The sequence below is a fragment of the Oreochromis aureus genome, linkage group 8, assembly GCF_013358895.1.
Source record: "Oreochromis aureus strain Israel breed Guangdong linkage group 8, ZZ_aureus, whole genome shotgun sequence".
Lineage (NCBI taxonomy): Eukaryota > Metazoa > Chordata > Actinopteri > Cichliformes > Cichlidae > Oreochromis > Oreochromis aureus.
In genome coordinates, this window is record NC_052949.1 from 25,911,076 (window position 1) to 25,932,323 (window position 21,248).

Below are 21,248 nucleotides of genomic sequence, written 5' to 3' on the forward strand. Positions count from 1 at the left end.
TGCGCACACATTTCACACACAGCTTTGCAACTACACGTGGAAAAGTAACACAACCCTGTATATGTTACAAGACCACGACGCTAACAATTAATTACTTTGGTAAAGCTGTGCTGTAACGCGATTACGAGCGTTGAACGCAGTGTAGCGAGAAAAGCTTCCTTATGTCAAATATCTCTATACAAGCACAAATAACTATCCTTTACATGGTAAAAGAAAGCTATGTTAAGTGTTTGAGGTTGACATGTAGTGCAGACTATGTGAATAATTACCTCAATAAAAACACAGTTACTCTGTCATTTTACAGGTAAAATGCTAACAGAAAAAGTAACATTTGTTTTAATTAGGTTTAGCTAGTATTTACGACGGAGTATTAGGACCACATTATGAAAATAAACTGTAATGTTCACATTTGGACTTTTTTTCTCAAAATAATATTAAAACTTCAATCTTGACATTTTGACCTTATTGTCCTTTGTAGCTGTTAATTAGGGTTAGGAGAAACAATTTAGTTTTGTTAAATAGTGACTAGGATTTTTTTTTTTAAAAAAAATCAGGTTTAGCTACATTAACGCAAGTTTTAAAATGTTATTAACATAAGGTTTTTTGTGTACACATTTTTGAGTCAAATCGTGACGACAGTGGATAAATGGGGTAAAGTTGTAACCTGCTCAGTACAAGCTGTACATTGGGTGTGTCTGGCGGGCTCACCTCCAACGTGTAAGCCCTCTCTTGTTGCTTTTGAATTATAACCCAAGGGGAAAAGTCAAGGTTTAAAAAGAAAAAACAATAAAAATGAATAATCAACCTTACTAATGTTTTGTGTATGAAGGTTTATAAAAACACCTTGCAAATATACTGCTACATACATGCTCATTTTCATATGTATATTTTAACTTCTAGATGGCTGAATTAATGGGACAGTTTTCAGGAAAGAGGGGCCTTTAACTTTTCTCTGTCCAAATTCTACCAGTGTTATCAGTGTTTTCGCAGTTGGATGAGTGTTTGAATATTAAATGTATGAAGAGTATGGTGGTGTATACTGTAAAAGCTAAAGTAAGTAAAGCCCATCAAGCAAATAGTATGACGCTGAGTCAATGGAGAGATCCAAGCAACTTCCAGCTGTTAAATGCTCCGGGAAGACTTGCCAGGTGCTCCCAGGAACCTGCAAGGCATGACTAAGGGACAAACAGGCAGGCCCCGCCAAAGCAGAGGGCCTTCATAACAGCGCCTTTCATGGAGGTTATTGCAGTTAAAAATGCTCCACAGTAGAAGTCAGTAATAATATGTAATAAGAAAAAAAGCAAAAACAAATATTGATAAAAATGTAAATGTAAAAAGACAAAACACTGAGGAAACAAAATAACCCAGAAACAGTAACAGTACATCAATAAAATTAAGAACAATCCAGAAACCAAGAAATACTGTAGATAAAATGCGCAATACTGTCCAACAGGTGGATAAAAGGCTTAAAAAGCTTATTAGGCACAAAAAAGGTAATATTTGTAAAGAAAACTCAAGTTGAAAGCTTTCAACACTGTTTCAGTCAGATAACATCAGCTAAACGTGATAAAACAACTATCCAATCAGCTCTAGTCTGGCTGTAATTGCATTTCCTCTATCCTCAATCACTGAAGCTCGGAGAAATCACAGTGGAGCCACCAGCAGTCTTGTTTGTCAGCCATTCATTTGCATTCCAGGCTCTGCAAAAACATGTTTAGATGCAACAAGAAGACGAACACGCAACTCTACCAAATGCATGACTTCTATAAAGGCTTGTGGCCAAATGTGGGTATGATTCAAATGAATTTCATAAATGAGTCAGTGCTAAGCCATAATCTGCACTTTAAACCCCCCTCAGGAGTCGCACCGACAGCTCAAATTCAGAACTCAGAGTCTTCTCCAGCCTCTAAAACCAAAGGTTTAATGACTGAGAGCCAATTTAGGAAGTCAGCTTGTGATTGAGGACAAAATATAAAGTTAATCTGAAAGCTGTGCACAGTATATTTAAATCACAGTCTAATTGCAGGCCACCGTGGATGATTATACGACAACAACACGACTGGGAACGCAGGGTGAGGTTCTGATAAACAACCGGAAAACAAGGAAGACATTTACTTTTGCATATTTCAGATATTTAGTTAGGCAAGTTAAAGGACTGCACCCACCTTCCAAGTATGAAAGGTTATGAAAAACTATGTGCAGCTTTTAAAAATAACTCTATGGGATGTGCTGCTGCTTTAAAATTCAAGGCAGCTCAGAGCCTGCTGATTCTTGCCAGCTTTAACCCACTACAGTACCTCGTAATCACATAAATGTCTTGACACTCCCCTTTCCAGAGAAGTCAGATGAGGAGTGTGAGGTTAGAGTGAGCATAACCTCACCTGGAACGCAGATGCTTTGCCCTGAAAGAAAAGATAGAAACTGTTTTAATGTGTTGGCGGGTGTCTGCAGAGATTCTTCAGTCCAGTTTCAGGCCAATGCGTGCAGTCAATAAGAGCTTGTTCCTGAATAACAACAGAGCCTCCTTTCAAAGCACAAAGATGCAACGCTCTATTAGAAGCAGCCATATGTGAAACGACAGAAGAGGACTGAGTGATCACAGTTTGTGCAAATGACCAGAAACCAAGTGAAAAGGCAACATCGCATCCATTTATTCACCTTCTTATCAATACATATGTACAAGTGTAAAAAAACAAAAACAAACATCTCTGCTCAGAGTCATTCACTGTGCCACAGAAGAACGATTACAATCGAGTGCTACAGCAGGCATGAAAATACTGTACCACAACTATGGATAGAAAAATAAACTTCAGACATTTCAACTACATCCGTTCTGTGAGGGACCCTTTTACAGTTTCAACAATTTTCTGTCTTAAATAAACAAATGTTGCCATCAAATAAAGAAGAAAAAAAAGCACAATGACATAGTCGCTTGTTTAGAAAGATCTGCATGCATCAGATTTACAGAGGAGTATTGTCCCCGTGCTCAGTTTGGCTTTGTGATGCCATAATGCAGATACAATCCCAGAGATAGAAGGCAGTTTTTAGTCTTTGTGAGTCCACGAGGAGCAGAAAGAATTTGTGGGCTGGTTCTGAAAATGTGTCCATCACTTTTCACATATATAACAGGTGCAGCACATTATAGGCCATCGGTCACGCTGCAGCCCGTTCATCATCCTCACTGCTTTGCTTTCTTTAAGATGGTACCCACCGCGGAGATGACGGTGGTCTTGGTGCCGCTTGCTGTGGTTGTTACAGAGACGACGGCGGGCAGCGTGGCTGTGGTTGTGATGAGGGTGGGCTGGGCCAGGGTCACGGGGAGTGCAGAGTCCCACTTACTTTTCCTCTTCTGGGCATCTGTGACATAGTAAACACAGGGGAGGAGTCAGTAAGAGCAGGTCTGTGTTTTCTGGATTAACCAATTGGCAGGATGCATCTCTCATCTCATTTTTGTAACCGCCTGCTAGCATCAAAGCGCTTAAAAATTATATTAATTTTAAAATTGTTTATACCGTGTCGGTTATCTGTAACAATGGCTTAACAAACAAAAAAAGCCTGAAAAAGCAGCAAAGAAAAAGAAGAGCCGGCTTCTTGGAAGCAAAATAGAAACAAATAAATGGCTTAAGATTTTTGGACTGTACTTCACTAACCCAATAATCTCACTTGTTCTTGTACACCTGAGGTCTAACCTGATCACACTGCTACTGTAGCAAGCTGAAGCTAGCAGATGTTGCAGTGTTTTACCTGTGGATGTAGTTGTGGTGTTGCTGGTGGTGGAGGGTGCTGTGCTGGAGGGGTTGGTGCCCTTCTTAGTCCCCGTGACAAACTCAATCTGGAAAAAAGAAAAAAAACAACACAAACATATTAAAACACTGGTTTAAATTGTTTGATTTATTATTGTTTGAACTTGACTGCAGTCACTGAAAAGCTCTACTTAAGAATCTACAGCAGAGGATTCAATAACATGCAAGTGAAGCATTTTGCACAACTACAAATACTGTGGACAGCTCTGATGTCTCTTAGCTTTAATACTGTAGCTACATAACAGTGGGTTCATTTCACATCAGGCAGAATAGCTGATGTACTCTACATGTTCATTCAAGTCCAGCTCAGTGCAACAGCAGGAATGATACTGCTGATGGCAGCAGGTATCACTATGTTTTTAAACAACATCGTCCTTGGAAACTCCCATCTCCCATCTCTCCCAGCATTTAGCTGTCTGAAATGATGCCCAGCATAAAGTCAAAAGAATCCATAGCAAAGAAAGACATACTGGGGGGGGGGCGGGGGGAGCAGACGGTGGTTTTTATGTAGCAACACAGAATGGGTGAAGCCAACAAGTATATCTGCCCTGGGCTAGGCCTGAGCTGCTGTTACGAGAGCTCAACTTGGCAACATTGATTTCTGTGTGTCAGACGGAGGTAAAGTAGAAATAAAGTACAGCTGGTGGAGACTTGCCCCTGACGCAGATTGACAGAGTAATCCACTCTTCTTTGTTGTTAGGCTCACCTTGGTCCGTTCCTTCTTGGCTTTCTCCAGTTTGTCCATCTCCACCTTCTGAGCTTTGGCTGGAGGATTAAAAGCAATTATGAGTGCTGATTTGAAATCACAGAGGACAAGTAAGCAAAAATAAAAAGACCTACCGAGAGCTTCATAGTAAGAGTCTTCCGACCAGGCATGAGGATCGAACATATCTTTTGGGTAGTTGGTTCCCAGTTCATCTATAGCGCAGAACTGAATGAGCTTCTCGTAAATACTGAAAGCAAAGAGGAGCTTCATAAGAGTCAAACAGTACATCTGCTGTCACGTGTAGCTGACAGCCCATATGTGCGTTTGACAGTGTGGGTGCAGTCCCTAGCTGAGCTGCATACCTTGGGTTTCTAAATTCCTTCTTTTGCTGGATGTGCGCGTTTGTGTCAAAATCTCCATGGAGCTTCCTCTCATACAGCTTATGAATCTTCTCCTGTTACAAAACAAACAAACTGGTGAAGGAAGAGAACACACACGCACATGCACAGTCACCGCTGTTACAATTCACTTTACTTGTGTCACAATGCAGTGTCACTTAGGTAATAAACAACATGTTTATACCAGGAATGGAGTTACTGTAGATGAGTTTCCTGAATTTGCTGAGAAATATTTCACATCCACGTTCAACTAAACCACATAGAGCTGGCACATGTACCCAGATCCACAGTGATGCATGAGGTCTTAATATAGAAAAGGTGGAAGAAAGCAATGAGAAATAAGAGGATAGTGCTCTTGTTCATCCGTAGAGGTATCTTTATCATCACTACATGTCTAGGTCCACTGTTACTGTGTTAACAACAACAAAACTAATTCCTGTGCTTCTAATATTAGTGTTTTCTAAACAGCCATCCCTACTGGCTGGATAATTTGATGTAAACAACAACAAAAAAATTATTTTTGAAGATGTACTTTCTGACCTTCCTCAAGTAAACTCTTTAGATGTGCATAATAAACCCCCGACTTAATTAAAATATCTCGTGTGGAGTCTTGAGATTAACAAGCACACTAATATTAAACATATCTGGACTATAATGAATTCAATTTACTTTCAAGGTTCAATAAGCATCCCTCTGCCACATGTAAAACCACAAATAGGATGTTAATAAACAGTGAAATAAACAAGGCAATGGCTGAAGGTAAGCAGCGAGAATGTCGCGAATAGATACGCACCAAAATATGCAGTTTGTTCCAAGACGAGTCCATCCCTATAGACTCCCAAGAAAAATGCAAAAACAAACATGCTCACAGCATTGTCACTATGGACACTCTGCACCCTTAAAGTAACTGTATGCCCCACTTAAATTATAATTAGTTGCAAGTTAAGCATTTGTTATGAGAGCAACACTTAGGTGTTGTAACACTTTGGTTGGACAAATGACATTAAAAGCCCGAGCTTCATTTATACTTCTGCACTGATGCATGTAGATCCTATGAGATAACCTATACAAGTATAGCTGACAACTTTGTCAGCATTTAAGAACTCACTGGCAGTGACGTTATTTCTCTTTGAGTTGAAGAAGTAGCCAGAAATGCACAAGAGGAAGCTGAGTGACAGACTGTCTGCACCCATGTTGTCACATTCCAACTTGTAAAATAATCTTCACAAGTCTTCCAATTTGACACTCTGTCTATAACAGGTACAATCTTCAAATATATACTTTACAATGATGTAAAACCCCAAACAAGCCTACTTGTGGCATATAAAACTATTGGAGCAGTTGCAAGTGTATTTTTTTAATGCTTGGCTAACACATGACAGTGCTTCTGCTGCTCTGATTTGGACCAGTCTGGACACTTCCTGCTTTCAAGGTTTTACTTGAATTTCCAGCAGCAAAATTTTCCAAATGCGGACATATTTATTTAAAAAAACAAAAAACCACAGATATTGTGGTCCACTTTTCCTAAAACAGGAATCTTCTCCAGAGATATCCGAGTTTCAGACTGAGCTCAGGGAGTTGGCAGCCAGTGGATCGCTCTAATCTGCTCTAATCCCAAGGTCACGGTATGATTGCAAAAGGCATTTGGAAACAGTTCACATTGTGGCTACATTCCAGCGCAGGTGAATTGACAGGAAAAACAGAATATTTGCGAAATCCAATTAAACCATACTGTGAGAGTACATGTGCTGTGCAGCTCCTCTAAGCCCAGAGGGCAGGGATATCCAGGCCGTTCTGGTGAAGGTGAATCATTAGTTGTTCGTCTGATAGGTGGGGGAGTGTCAGCCCAGAGGGGATACTGCTGAGCTGTTCACTTACTAAGTCAGCTGTGTGTCCTGACCTGCCTTTGCTCCTCAGAAGACAAACCTAACTGACTGAAGCTGGAAACACTGAAAATGCACAGCAGCGAAAAGAAATCAGCGGTGGTGACGCTGAGCTGACTGAGGATGACACTGTGTGCTGGTTTAATTACAGGGGTGCGCCTCAGAATTTATGTCGCCACCAGAATGTATTTCTAACCCGAGAGGGAACAAGTGAAAACTAAATTATTCGCTTGGCGTCAACAGGAGGTTATTTTCAGTGCATAAACATCCCATATGTTTCGTGTATGGATAAGGCAGCTTCGAACCTTTAGAGTTTCAAACTTGAAGTCTAGGTTTTTAAATCTGATCTTATGCCAAGGCAGTGAGCGCAGACTGTTTTCTCTCCCTATGGAACCAATTTCTTCCTTTTCAAGCTAATGACAAGTTCTTTTAGGAGGATGAATTTACTACCTGGAAAGTAGTTATCCAGCACATAAACAAGTCTACAAAAACCCCAGATTATTCCATCAAGCCCTTATAAAACCCACAACCCCTGCTTTAACCACACACCCTCTCCCCTCAATCTGATTACCAGACATAACTGTGGCCTGGATGGTGTTACTCAAGCTGCTTGCATGATACAACAGCATTAAAGTGTGTGCTGCAAGTGAAATGTATGTGGTTAAGTGAACGTTTAACAGTGGTGCTGGGTACCTGTAGATGGCTGGAGCAGCGTCCAGGGGGTTCGGGGGGGATCTTGATCTCGTCAGGTGACATGTTTCTCACCTTTTCTGAAAACAGAGCTGGAAGGAAGACAGAAAAATAAACATAAGCCTTACTGTGCTTTCACCTCTGTGGCTTTTCCCTGCGTGTCTTTACACGTAGGATTAGCTATGTTACACAGCTAAAATGTAGTGTACATCTACCAAATGAGAAATTGGAGAGAAGGTGGTGGAATACGGACATGAATTGGAGAGGAAACTCGATTAATGCGCGTCAAAGTATTACTGGAGAATTTCTGAGCACCCTTGTGTTCATCTTACTCCTAAGTGTGTGCCAGTAAGTTTTACAGGGCAGTGTGGTATGAAGAGAGCATGTCCCAGGCAGGGAGTGGCTGCTGTTGGGGCTTGTATAGAGAAGGCAGACTCCTTTCCTTCCCTTTGGACCTGTCCTTTGTTTTGTTCTCCTTGCTCGACTTGTCTCCCTCTGCTCTCTGACTGCAGGCCAGGCATTCTTCTGTGTCACTCTAATTCTTAATCACACAGACACAGTCATTTGGAGCTGTCAGTATTTTGGTGAAGAGATGCTGCAAGTGTGTGCATGTGCAGATGGAGGAACTCGTGTCTGCTGAAGTTCTATGAAGAACACTGACAAGTAAAAACCTGACTGGACATGAAAAGACCCAAAAAAAAAAAAAAAAAAAGTGCTCACTGTGTCTTGTTGAACACTTTAGCCTACAGAGCAGAGGAAAATCCCATCATCACATACACAGAACCCAATTACTTTCATTTTTATATTTAGTGTTTTTATTCAATTCAAAAGAAAACCTAGCTTTCAATCAGGGAACATAAGAAGAAAAAAAATCCCGTTAGAACCAAAGTCATTTATCAGAGTACATATTCAAATTCCTGAGACTAGACCAAAAACCAAACCTGAGCTCCCCTTCAGGTGTTACAGGTTTAAAAATAGACAATTCTCTTAGCAAGCCATCATTTAAAATAGACTGAAGCAAAGTGGAAAACCTGTGTTTGGAAATAATGGAGGCTGCATCATCTTGGCTAACGAGGAGAGCACCACTCGGCTTGGTCTAAGTGCCTAGCTCAAAAGAATGCATTAGTGTGTAAGGGCTGATCTGTGATTTTTTTTTTTTTAAAAAGATGATCTCCTCCGTTCCCCTAACAATAAGAGGTAATGCAAAACATTGCTAAACATACTAACTCCCATCAAATTCAAATATTTTTCAAAAGATAAAGTGTCTGCATTTTTATCATCTGAAACATGTTTGTGTTATTTTTAGTTAAATATAAGCTCTAAATGATCTGCACACAAAAAATGATCACTACACTCTGTTTTCTGATCATTTCACATCATCCTATCTGCTCTGTTTGTGAGCAGAAACATTACTGCAACACAGTTAAGCAACGTCTGCACGTGGGTAGTGTGCCAGAGCTGAAATCTGCTGGTGTGCAGACACGATGCTAATCATTTTCCATTTCCATTGGCCTGCTGATCATGATCATATGGGTCCACAGAGCTGCACATGTTCATACTGTTTTGGTGCACTTGCCCGCATGTCAGACGACTAAGAGGCGGAGCACCTCCCTTTCCCTTTGTTTGATAGCTGATATGGTTATAGTTAACCTCCCCCGCTGGGGTAAAGGAGGGGCAGGGCGTTCCCTCTGTGGGCTAGACACAAAAATAAAGCTGCATGCATGTGCATAGGTTCATACGCATGCCTAAGATGTAAACTAGTTTAGAGATATATAGAGATATACAGAGATATTCAGTTACGTGAACATGAACTGGTCCTGTGTAAATAGTCTGTGGCACTAAACCTCAGTTATTAGAGACAGAAAACTTCTGTAGCCCCAAACAATAAAAACCTGACAAGGCAAGTCCGATGACTCAGAGGCATTAGGTGGTAGCTTGGTATTTCATTAAACTCTCTCTACACAAAGACTTGCAAACACTATCTCACAGTGCTGCTGCAACACGGGTTTAACAGTGTGGAAGCCTGCTAATCCACTTTAAAACAACCCCAGATTTACTTGATAATTTTGTGCCCTTGTACAAACTCTAAACACTAAAGTAAAGTGCGTCAGATGGCAAGTGTGAATAAATCACAGCCTGTGTAAAAATACAAAAATAAATAAATCCCTGCTAATTTTTCAGCTCAGCATGGGGAGGAATATTCTCAAACAACAGGAAGAATCTGAGAGTAATAAACAGACAGAGAAAAGATTATATTCAGTTTCTAAATCACCATCTGTCTTCCTAAAAACAGACAGAAAGTCAAAGTCTGTGCCCTGGGGTTTTTTTCTGGGAAAGGCAGACAATGTCCGTCCCTTCAGTAAACACACAAAGAGCCGTCTTCAGCTTGCTGACAGAAGGCTTTTGGCCAGATGCTCTGTGACATTTACTGACAGACAAGACGGAGGAGCCGAGCTCCACTGCAGGAATGCCAAGGGTCCGGGCTCGGGCTATGAGTCACACTCTGACACTACAGTACACTCATGGCAATAGCAACTGCTTTGAAAGCTTTAAAATCGCTCTAGTGCATCTCCTTTTCCTCTGGGACTTATTTTTATGCCTGAGCCAGGCTAGAAGTTTGGAAGAGGTGACGGTAGCGGGAAATTATTTGTGAGCAGAGGCTATTTCTCTCATGGAGAGTGATGGCAGATATTACACAGTGAGATGTACTGAAACCCTTTAAAATTATTTTCATCCATCTTATAAACAAATATGTTACACAACTCTTCTCACACTCGTTTTCTGCGAGACATTCTTTCAAAATAAAACATTTAATCCATGAGAAATCACATAATTTAAATTGTTATTATGAGTTGTCTACCCTCATGGCAACGCATTACCACATGTCGAATGGGCGTCGCACTACCTAATCTGTGCCATCATCCACATCCAGCTGGGGGCTGCATTAACCAACAGCAGAGGGAGACTGTCAGTGCCAGAGGTTTACAGTCTAAGGTTTGGTGTATAAAACGCCACTCCCTGTATCACTCATATCCTGCCTGATTTGATGTTTCCTTACACACCTGTACAGATCAGTCATTACTCACTAACCACTGCCAGGTCCTTGTTAGTCCTTCATTTGTCACTCAGTGGACAAAGAGGCTTGAACAAGTCAACTAGGTCAAGGTAGTGATTCATATGCCTACTGTATCAACACCCAGCTGGCATGATAAAAAAAAAAAAAATCTGATTCTTTCACATATTTTTGAAAGAAATTCAACAAGTGTATTATTATCCTTTTAAGCAAATAATGACAGTCATGTCTGAGACACTCAGCTTTGAGTGCCATTAGTGTCTACAAAGGATAAGTCAGAATATATACTGTATTTTTTCCAAAAGGTGTAATTTTCTACAACAATTGTTTTTTTCTTAATATAATTTTTTTAAACTTGACTAAAAAGGCAAACTGTGGATTTCCCAGGGATTACATTCAGCTAAAGAATCACAGGTTTTCTGCAAAGATATCAAGCTCTAATGTAAATCGAATGCAATTTTGTACCTCCTGGATGATCGTAGCAGCCATCTACATATCACATTTTTTTAAATTAATTTCAGGTGGGCATTATTAAGGATAAAACTAAACTATTAAAGATTACAACTTTAACCAGGCACTAACCATCTCAGCTCCATGTGGCTAACCAGCAAAGCAACAAGGCTGTTGTTGGAAAACAATCTTTATAATCACTCAGTCACTTCATGTTAGCCAAGTCTTTCTATATACACAGTTTATGTTAAACTGTATTTCACTACCAAGTTTGGCTAATGTACTGAAGCACATTTATAGCCATCCACATTTCACTGCAATGAATGCCTCCTGGTCTTGTCTGCATCTTTACATTCATTCACAGTCAGTAACATAGTTACGAGTTCAAAAGTGGTGGCCGCTGATGTCGCTGCAAAGTCTCAGAGCGCTTACAGCAATATGACTTAATCAAACACGACACATAATATATGTATATATATATATATATTAGATGAGGTCTTTAAAAAAAAACTTCTAATCAAGTCCATTTTAAGAGCTTGTGGACAAGAACAGAGGGGAAATATATCAAAGGCTTGGGCTAATACTTCTGTGTAGGGTCAGTTTATTGTTCAAAGTTAAAGATTGAGCATAAGGATTACTTTAATCCTTTAATTGCTGCTCTATATTCTGCGTGAGCGTGTGCGAGTTCGTGTATACTCACCAACTAGTTCCTTGGGGTCCTTTTTTTCTGCTTCTGAGATCTAGAAATCACAAGAAGAGGGGCGAGAGTGGGAGGGCAGAAAAATGAAAACACAGGGGACATTTAGGCCTCTTTTTTATCATTAGTGCTTGATGGTGGGAAATAAACGCAGCATCAGTCATAGATATTATGAGATCATGATTCCTGCCAGGGTTTAGTTAGTGAGATGACCGATCTAATCAATCAAAGGTGTACAGGTGAAAAAGACAAAAGCTCGTTCTCTGTATACCTGAAACCTAAAAATCACAGAACCTAGAGAGAAGACTTCACACACTACAGAGCAGTTTCATAGCAGCAACAGAAGCCTGAACAGTAAATCTTAGAAGATTCCAGAGAACGCCTTGGCTCAGCAGGAGGAGGAGTCTTGTACAGCCCTTAAAATATGCCGCCTATTGTGCCAGCATTGTGGGCATAACACAGGTTCAGCACAAAAGAACAGCGCTGTTATTCACAGGAATCAAGCTGTCACCTAGCAACTGCACGGGCACTTCAAAGAACTCTCCTGAAGTGGGCCAAATCACAAGGTGGTGGTGGAGGAGGGAGGATGGCAGAAAGACATGGAAATACAGTAAAGAACCCCAGCGAAAAAAATTAGACTATTTGAGACCGAGCTTAAAAATAAATGAATTAATTAATTAATTTAAAAAACAAAAAACAAAAAAAACAAACACTCATCACTTCACTGATCCTCCAGTTGGCACGGCTTCCCCTTTTAGCTCACCCTCACAGTAAGGCCACAGTAAGCAGCTTTCGAGGACTTTTGTACAGAGAATATAAATTCAGCCGTGTCACAAGGCCACACCAAAAATATTATCACCCCTTCAGATCAACAACGGGCCCTTCTAATTTCAGCCAACTGTGCACATCGTCAAGCCATCTGTCTAGCATGAGTAAACACGGACTTGTAACCACACACATACCAACATATTATTCACTGCAGGGACACTGATCATGTATCTACTCATTTAAGTTTTAATTACCGGAAACAGTGTAATAAAGGCCAATGCAAAATTAACATAACAGAATATGGTGTTGAATACACCATAAGGGGTTTACTTCTAATTCTACAATTTCTTCTTCCTTGATGGGATTTATGTGAGACAGCTGTATAACATATCAGACTGTAGTGTCAATGTTTTTTATATATTCAGCAAACTGGGAAAAAACAATTTAAGATTGACCGGATGCTTTAATTGTATCAACTACACTATAAACAAAGCGATATGCTTCCCTGTTAAAAGGAGCACTGCACTGAACATGAGGTTCAGTCCGTTTGTCACCAGGAACAGTTCTGTGTGGGGAAGACACAGAAAATGGTCTCCAAGTGGATTTGAACTCAGGCTTCTGCAGCAGCATTTTAGCATGTGGGCTGCCCTCTCATCACAGACCGATTTAGCACTGCTACAAGAGCAGGATTATTAATATTATTATTATTGTTACTAGTTTGGCACGGTGGTTAGCACTGTTGCCGCACAGCAAGAAGGTCCTGAGTTCAATTCCACCATCAGGCCGGGGTCTTTCTGTGTGGAGTTTGCATGTTCTCCCCATGTTTGCGTGGGTTCTCTCCGGGTACTCCGGCTTCCTCCCACCGTCCAAAGACATGCAGTTTGAGGGGATAGGTTAATTGGATAATCCAAATTGCCACTAGGTGTAAATGTGCGAGTGAGTGCGAATGGTTGTCTGTCCCTGTGTGTTAGCCCTGCGACAGACTGGCGACCTGTCCAGGGCGTACCCCGCCTCTCGCCCTATGACAGCTGGGATAGGCTCCAGCGCCCCCCGCGACCCTGAAAAGGATAAGCGGAAGCGAATAGATGGATGGATGTTACTAGTTTGTTTCCCTCTTTTTGGCTGCTCCCTTTAGAAGATGAAACAGTGGATCATCTGCCTCCATCTCACCCTATTACCAGCATCCTTTTTGTGTCACATAACCTTCTTTCACTACATCCATGAATCATCTCTGTGGTTGTCCTCTGTTCTTCATGACTGGCAGCTCCCTATTCAACATTCTTTGAGCAATTCTCACTCCTCTACACGTCTCAGCCTATCCTCTCTGACTTTGTGTCCAAACCACTCGACCTGAGCATTCCCTCTGATATATTCACATTTCTATTCCTGTCCATTCTGTTCACTCCCAATGAAAACCTTTGCATCTCACATCTTTTTTCAGTGTCACTGTCTTCACACCACACACCTCACCATCTCAAACCTTCCCCCTTTACTCTTGCTGCTATTCTTCTGTCAAAATCATTCCTCTTCTCTTGAGAGCACACCTCCACCTCTCCAAGCTCTCTTAAACCTGATCCCTGCCCATCTGTCATCTTTCTTGCTCATACATGTCCTGCACCACCCTCATTTCCCTTCTACTTTTACATGCAGCATCACAGTTTCTGTCTTCAAACTCCATCATTTGCTTTCTCTAGATCTACAAAGACACAGTGAGGCTCCTTCTGATCTGTACAATCAACACTTTTAGAAGGAAACATTGCATCTGCAGTGCAAAAAAGCCACAATGCTGCTCACTGATTGTCACGTCTCTCCTTAATCTAGCTTCAGCAACTCCTGGTATGGTTCATTAACTTCAGAGCTTTTTCTGGGCCAGCCTCCTTTCCACCCTTCATATCTGGCCTCACCTCCTTGACTCCATCTGCTCACTCATTTTCTTCACTCATGAGATCCTCAAAGTACTCATTTCACCTTCTCAATACACTCTATTCTTTTGTTAGGACATTTCAATCTGTATCCTTAATCACCCTAACCTGCTGCACATCCTTTCCAGCTCTATCTTTCTGCCAAGTGCTTTTCTTCTTCCTTAGTGTTCAAGCTCCAGGCCCCCCCAAGGAAGAATTAGCACCTTAGTGCTACTTGTTAGCATGCTAACCTAACCTAAAGATAGTAAAACAGATGCTGATGGAAAAAATGAAATACTGGAACGAATTGCCTGGATTTATAAAATCACATAGATTTTGGGTAACAGAATGAGAATTATAGTTGAGAGGTTAAAAAAAAATGTGTAAATGAAATAAATTGTTCACTACATCAAATAAAAACTGACTTTTTCGCCAGATAGTACTAGAAGGTGAGCATAATGACAAAATTCAGAGCTCTACTCACATATATGTTAGACAATAATATCTCTAAATATTGGAGTTTCAGAGCTCTGTCACTTATGACATTTAGTTTCTACAATATCAATAATTTTTCTAAACTAAAAATATCCTTCGGCAAGCTTAAAAATTATGAACAAGATGATTGTTTGATATTTTGCTGAAAATTAAAACTTTCAGGCAATTATTAAAATAGCATTACTGGAAAGATAACAGATTTTTGCCCATCTTCTCGATATTTCAGTTGGTCACCAACTAACAGAAACAGTGCTTTGAAATTAAGCAATAGGAACTCTGATTCATGCTCTTCAAGGGAACGTTCTCCTGTAGTAGGAACCTCTGCTGCACAGCTATCACAGATCTAAAAAGAATGATCAACTTTATCAACAATACAAAGGCTTCACATTACAGATTATCCCCTCTATCTCCATTCCAGTAGACAGTTCCCCATCAATTTCCCACATGTGGGACTAATAAAGGTTATCTTATCCCCCAATATGTAAACTCAATGTTTTCTTAAGATTTCAGACTAGATCACAGTACAATCTAAAAACATTAAAGGAGAACTCGGATATATCCAACCACAGTTCTTACCGAGTATAACCTGGCAGTAAGTCATCTTTAGTATTTAGTCTTTGTGGTAAAATGAGGCACTGCACACTCACAATTAAGACACGTATCACACCTAGCAGCTGCCAATCACAGATAAGCCAACTGCAAACAACAATGAAGTTTGAGGACAGGGTAAAAGCTAATACAAACATTCACTCTTGTTTTGTGTTTCTAAATCTAAACCCAGATATTAGCCTGTTGACCTAACATCTGCTTATGCAGACCACATCACTGCTGCTAGATTTCGCTGCACAATTTCTAGCAAAACCAAAATCTATGAGTAGTATCCTATTGCTTTATAACAATATCTTAGTAATGGTAACGATAGCAAGAAAACACATCGAGGCTTTAAACTCTCTCTCCCAACGTAGCCAAAATTACAAGACAACCACTGCCTTTAATGCAACTGTTCACAAAAGGTATTTGCAGCAGGTTTCAATAACACTACTAGACACACGGGCCTGTTTTCAAAAAAGTTGGGTTGCTTTGTAAAATAAAAACTGTCCCTTGTACACAGACATTCTCCAGATTATCTGAATATACTTTAAATGATCGGACATCGATCGATTTAAATGGAGTAAACCTTCAGAGAGAATACAAACTGGTTTTTCTTCTGCCTTACTTCAGTTCACTTGTGCAGATGTGAATATGGTAATCACACTAGTAAAACAAATTGACTGCACTGAGACCCTTAGGAGTAGGTGGTCTCAGTCTGAAGCACTTCATTTATGGTGTGAATGGGATTCTTATGTTCTATAGTGAATAAAATACGGGTTAATGAGAGCTGCAAATTGTTTATTTTTTATTTTCATTTTGCACCACATCCCAACAGAAGAAAGTGAAGCATTTCCCTAAAAAGTACACAGAATATGTTCCATTAACTTGTTTCTCTTCCATGGCAATAAAGCTCTACATGTTGATACACGCAGCACTGAGAAATCACATCATGAACCACAGTTATCATTACCATACTGCAATGTCCTTTCATTGCCATCACTTCATGATGTGGCATAACCAACAGGCAAAACTCATAAAATCCCGGCCGCCATCACAGAAATGTTGTAAATCAAAGCCTCAGTCAGGCTATACATCCTCTGACTTACTGTTTGCGCTTGTTAGGTTTTTGAGTGACTCTCACCTTGGTGAACTGTGCCAAACAGTGCAGCAGGAAGCTGGCACACCGTCTGGCTCATACAGTTTGAAAATACATACAAAGGGTGTGGTTAGTATGGTGTGAAGGTCCAAGTAGTGTGCTTTACAGAATCAATACTGCTGGTTCGCCTCTTCACTTTAAGCCACACATGAAGATGCATCAGCGACTCATAGTGTACTTCAAATCCATAAACCCACAGCACCATCTAGTGAATATGCTCTATCGTTGCATGTTGTGGTCGCCATCGCTGTGCTTCAGGTTAGTCACAAAACAGAATGACAAACTAATCAGGCTTAATCACTAAATCTAATCAATCCCACAGTGTTCAAATACCTCAAAATCATCTGCGTCCCTCCCCTCGTCAGATTCGTCCACTTCCTATAAAAACAAAAATGCAGAAGGTTAACACTGTAAGGGGCAAAAAGAAAAAGAGACCATAATGGGGAGCCAAGCAGCAGGACCAACAGCCAGCTCTGGGCTGAAAACCTATAAGTCAACTATTTCATCTACAAGTGGGCCTTAAATAAAAGATTTCTGGGAGGTTATAAGGCTGACTGTGATTTCTAGCATCTTAACAGTAGTGTGATACACGTCTGCCCAAAGAACACTTCAAATATTGACAGTTTAATTTAAGGTTTGATGCAAATTAAAACATTTGCTGGTGTGCAAAGGTGGCTACTGCAATAGTATGGAGAGAAAAAAGGGTAACACACTAATACCCGCTCTCATAATAATGCATGCATCTGTGCTTGAGTCTGTATTGCTTCTCTGCATCCGCTCTCAGCCCAACAGCATTGTCTGTATAGTTGTGACTTTGGTGAGCTACTGTAATCTGCACAAAGATGCCAGAGAAAACAAACAGCACTGTAATGGAGCCATGTAGGATTAAGGTCTATAACTCAGAAATGAGTTAGCATTTTGCAGTCCCACCTCCCTTGTGTCAAAGTGAATAAGTTTCTGGTTAGATGACTTGGTTACAACTATTGTTTGTGTTCCGACAAACATATCATACCTCAATAAATAGCCTCCACTTGTGAATTTCGAAGCTTTAAAAACATTTCAAAATAGAGGTCACTTGCTAACAAGTAACAAAAGCATAATTTATTATCCCAAAAATGTGCCAGTCTGCGTTCTGGTTTTCTTTTGGACAGAGTACAGACGGAGGTTTTCATCCATCACAAACTTGCCACTGCAAAATCCCAAATACACGTCACTGGATGTGAATGTTGATTGGTTGACAAGTGAATAGGGAGGGGTGTGACAGCAGAGATTACCGGGGAATAGGAGAAGCGTGGAAAAATCAAAGATTGTAAAAACGGTACAAGTACAGACAGCGCCTGCAGTGGACACTTCACTGATTTTAAACACTATTAATCTTCAGCTCTTTGTACATTGAAAGTTCGCTCTTTTCTGAGGCTGGCTGACAGACCAACAACATGACAAGATAGCTCAAAGATCAGTTGTATCGCAAGTTGTTTTTTTTAACCCTGGCTCCATCTGACCACAAACATTCTCTGCAGGCAGACGGGCCATCAATGACCACCCACGGATTGCCTTCATGCAATCCCAGGTCAAGCATAAAGCAAGCATTGATAAGACTACATATGTGGCATTCAACATCAAACAAAGGAGGAACCATGGTTTGTCTTAACCAACCGTTAGCCTTTTAATGTTGAAGATTTCATCATTGATTAGTGGTCTTTGATCAACGGTCATGAGAATTTGCATCTTAATGATCAAGGAACTGACCTCCCAGCCCATTGCTCCTTCAGTGGTGCTAGTTTCAGTCATTATGCAAATGTACTGTTTATAAGATTGGGGAAACCTGCAGTCAGCTGAAACTGAAGAAGACACTTGGATAAGTGACGAAACATTTCTCCCACTGAAAACGCTACATCCAGATAAACAGAATCAACTTTTGGGGATGTTGAAAAATTGCATTTATGCTTAAAAGAAGTCAAATAATGTGAACCTAAAACTAAAGAAAAGAAAAGAGAAAAAAAAGTACTTTGGTGATGCTGATTTTGTAGTGGGAAGATCCTGATTATGATGCAGATCCAACCAAGCAATCAGCCTTCCAAACCCCTCTGTACTCAGTGAAGATTCAATGTCTCAAAACATAACACATGCTCCGAGACCACACAACATGTGAACTGTTTTCCTGTCAGCTAGAGACATCAGTGGAATGGAACTGATTGATGAGTAAAAATAAAATCTAGAAAGCTAAGCACAGAATTCAAAACTGACCGAGTTGTTTTCTCTGCTGTCTTCATCTGCAGACTCTTTTTCTTCTGGGTCCACGGTTTGGTTCAGGTCATCCTCATCATAGCGATACACAAGGCTTCCTACACGCCCCCCTATTGATCGCAAGGGGGGGGGGGGTCAAAGACACAGAAGTAAAAGAAATCAATTAGGCATCACTAGCAGCAAAATCATTCTTTTATTTCACACATAACTAATGAGTGATATCATTCTAACTATTGAAACCTCAAAGTAAGCCAGCCTATGAGACAACAGGAAATAGCCAAAGAAAGAGTTCGTCCTCAGTTTTAAATTGTCTGTTCTAGCCCTCATTGCCTAGACTAAAGCACAGCAACACTGGGACCTCACTAATGGTAATATACTCTGAAAACTTTACCGACTCCCTAAATTGGCACTTACTTGTGAATCCCTGCTCTGAAAGCTTCTGTGCCAACTAACAACCACATGTCATATGTCTCTCACTCTCAAGAAATTTACTTTAAGCATTAAAATTAGAAGAGCTCAGTGGACAATACTGATGTATATTTTATCAATGGGTTATTAATGTAAAGCAGTTTTACTGCTGGTGTAGTCGCTTCCAGTGGAGTACATTATGCACATCCATCTGTAGCTAATGACTACTTTCATTTGAGATTAATCCGATAATTATTCTGTCCAGTAACAAATTACAATGTGGGTTAGTAAAATTAGAATTACAATGATCTTATGTCACAAGTCATAATCCAGCAGTCCAGAAACAAATCAACAGTACATTTGTTCCCTGTGTGCCAACAAACAGGCTTTGGCTCTTTTAGAAAGGACGATATGAGGGGAAAAAAACATAATAAGGCCGACATGAAAACTGCCAGTGGATCACAACTACAGGAAAATATACTACATTTAGAAAAAAAAATATATATACTACCCACATTCTGCAAAAGAAATCAAGACTCAAGCATAAGATTTCATTAACCAGTCTATGCAATTTGAGGACAAATTGAAATGAGATTGTTGTTACTGCCGGACATCGTCTGTGGCTTGCTCCATCCGTTTTAAAAATCTGTGAGCATCATAAGACTTTGCTCTACATATCTGTGAAACTGTGCGAAAGTTAAGAAAAAGGTTGTCTTTGCTTTTCTTCAAAGGCCCTTCATGAAACTGTATTTAAACTCTGTTAGGCAGTTTGATGAGACTCATCTCCCTTAAATGTATCCAGTTAAAAAAAGCGTACAGCCGTTGTCTTTGAGGAAAAACGTGTCTGATTTGTGGGTGCAGATTGAAAATGGTGAGTTGAAGAAATATATTTCAGATGCAGTGTTTTTTAAGCATTTTTGGAGGGGCTCTCGACTACCTCCAAACTTTCCGTCCATTAAAATGAATGGGATTGCGCTATCGAGCCGGTTGTTTTGAACGGTGATTCTAAAAAAGAGACTGGTTACTTGCAAACGTTTTCCACGAATAAGACTAGACTTTTTTGTTTTTTGACCACAACATACACCACTGGTGAGATTGTTGCAATCCCACCAGTGAACGAGGTCATTTCAGAGTCAAGAACACAACCTGGTATCCTGACACAAAACGCACCCTCCTCGGTTAATTAAAGACGCTTGTTAATTTCCGTTTGGCAAAAGTTTCTCTCAATAAAACAACACCATCCAGTGAAATATGCGCATATTATTTTTTACGAACAAAACAACATGAACATGAAGATCATCTAGAAAGTACGTTAACTAAGCTAGCTACATGCTAACGTTAGCTCCCACATGAAGTTCCGCAGTAAGGCTGGCGGAACTACAGCAAAGTATTTCATAGTCATTAAACGTATGAAAGGAAGTTAAATACTTTTATATACCTGATTCTTCTGGTTCAGGGTCAGAGTCGGGCTCTGAATCATCTCCATAGACCGCTAAAGACGACAGCAGCGTACTCTTTTTACCGCTCGCCATTTCTGTGTAGTACCGCATAAACGGTGGGTCGCAGAATATTCACGTCATCAAAACGGTAAGACACCGAAGGAACCGGTCTGGCACTGGGAAATGTAGTCATTCTATTGTTGTACCAGGAAGAAGCTTTAAAAATACTTGTGTAAACATCTCTTAGGCATTCATCCGTTACAGTTTACACCCAACATATGTACTTGGTATTGTCGGTATTGTACTAGGTATTGTTTCACAGACACGAAACACTAAACTACATTTATGCCAACCAAAACTTATAAAATCTGAATGATTTTATACTAATATGTCCAGTTGTGATGCTAAGACTTTTTAAAGTCTCATTTAAAATGTATTCTGCTTTCATACGCACTTAACCTGTGCTGCACATTATTGCATACATAACCTGTTCTATACACCTCCTGCAATATCTGACAACATGGTATTTGACTTTTTTGACAT

At 40.2% G+C, this 21,248-nt stretch overlaps 1 protein-coding gene across 2 annotated transcripts; it reads right to left on the reverse strand.

Annotated features, from left to right (window-relative positions):
* Positions 1-2,627: 2,627 nt before the first annotated feature.
* On the reverse strand, positions 2,628-20,857 carry LOC116330881 (SAP30 binding protein). 2 transcript variants are annotated; one of them, XM_031753335.2, is made up of 10 exons: positions 20,705-20,857; positions 18,859-18,968; positions 16,945-16,989; positions 11,704-11,743; positions 7,484-7,572; positions 4,872-4,963; positions 4,644-4,756; positions 4,510-4,568; positions 3,745-3,832; positions 2,628-3,357 (listed from the first exon to the last, which is right to left on the reverse strand). In XM_031753335.2, the coding sequence occupies exons 1-10, from the start codon at positions 20,814-20,816 to the stop codon at positions 3,179-3,181; spliced, it is 927 nt and encodes a 308-aa protein (XP_031609195.2). In that variant the 5' UTR covers positions 20,817-20,857; the 3' UTR covers positions 2,628-3,178. The 2 variants fall into 2 exon arrangements, with proteins under 2 accessions (XP_031609195.2, XP_031609194.2); XM_031753334.2 differs by having other exon boundaries at positions 4,459-4,568.
* Positions 20,858-21,248: the final 391 nt, after the last annotated feature.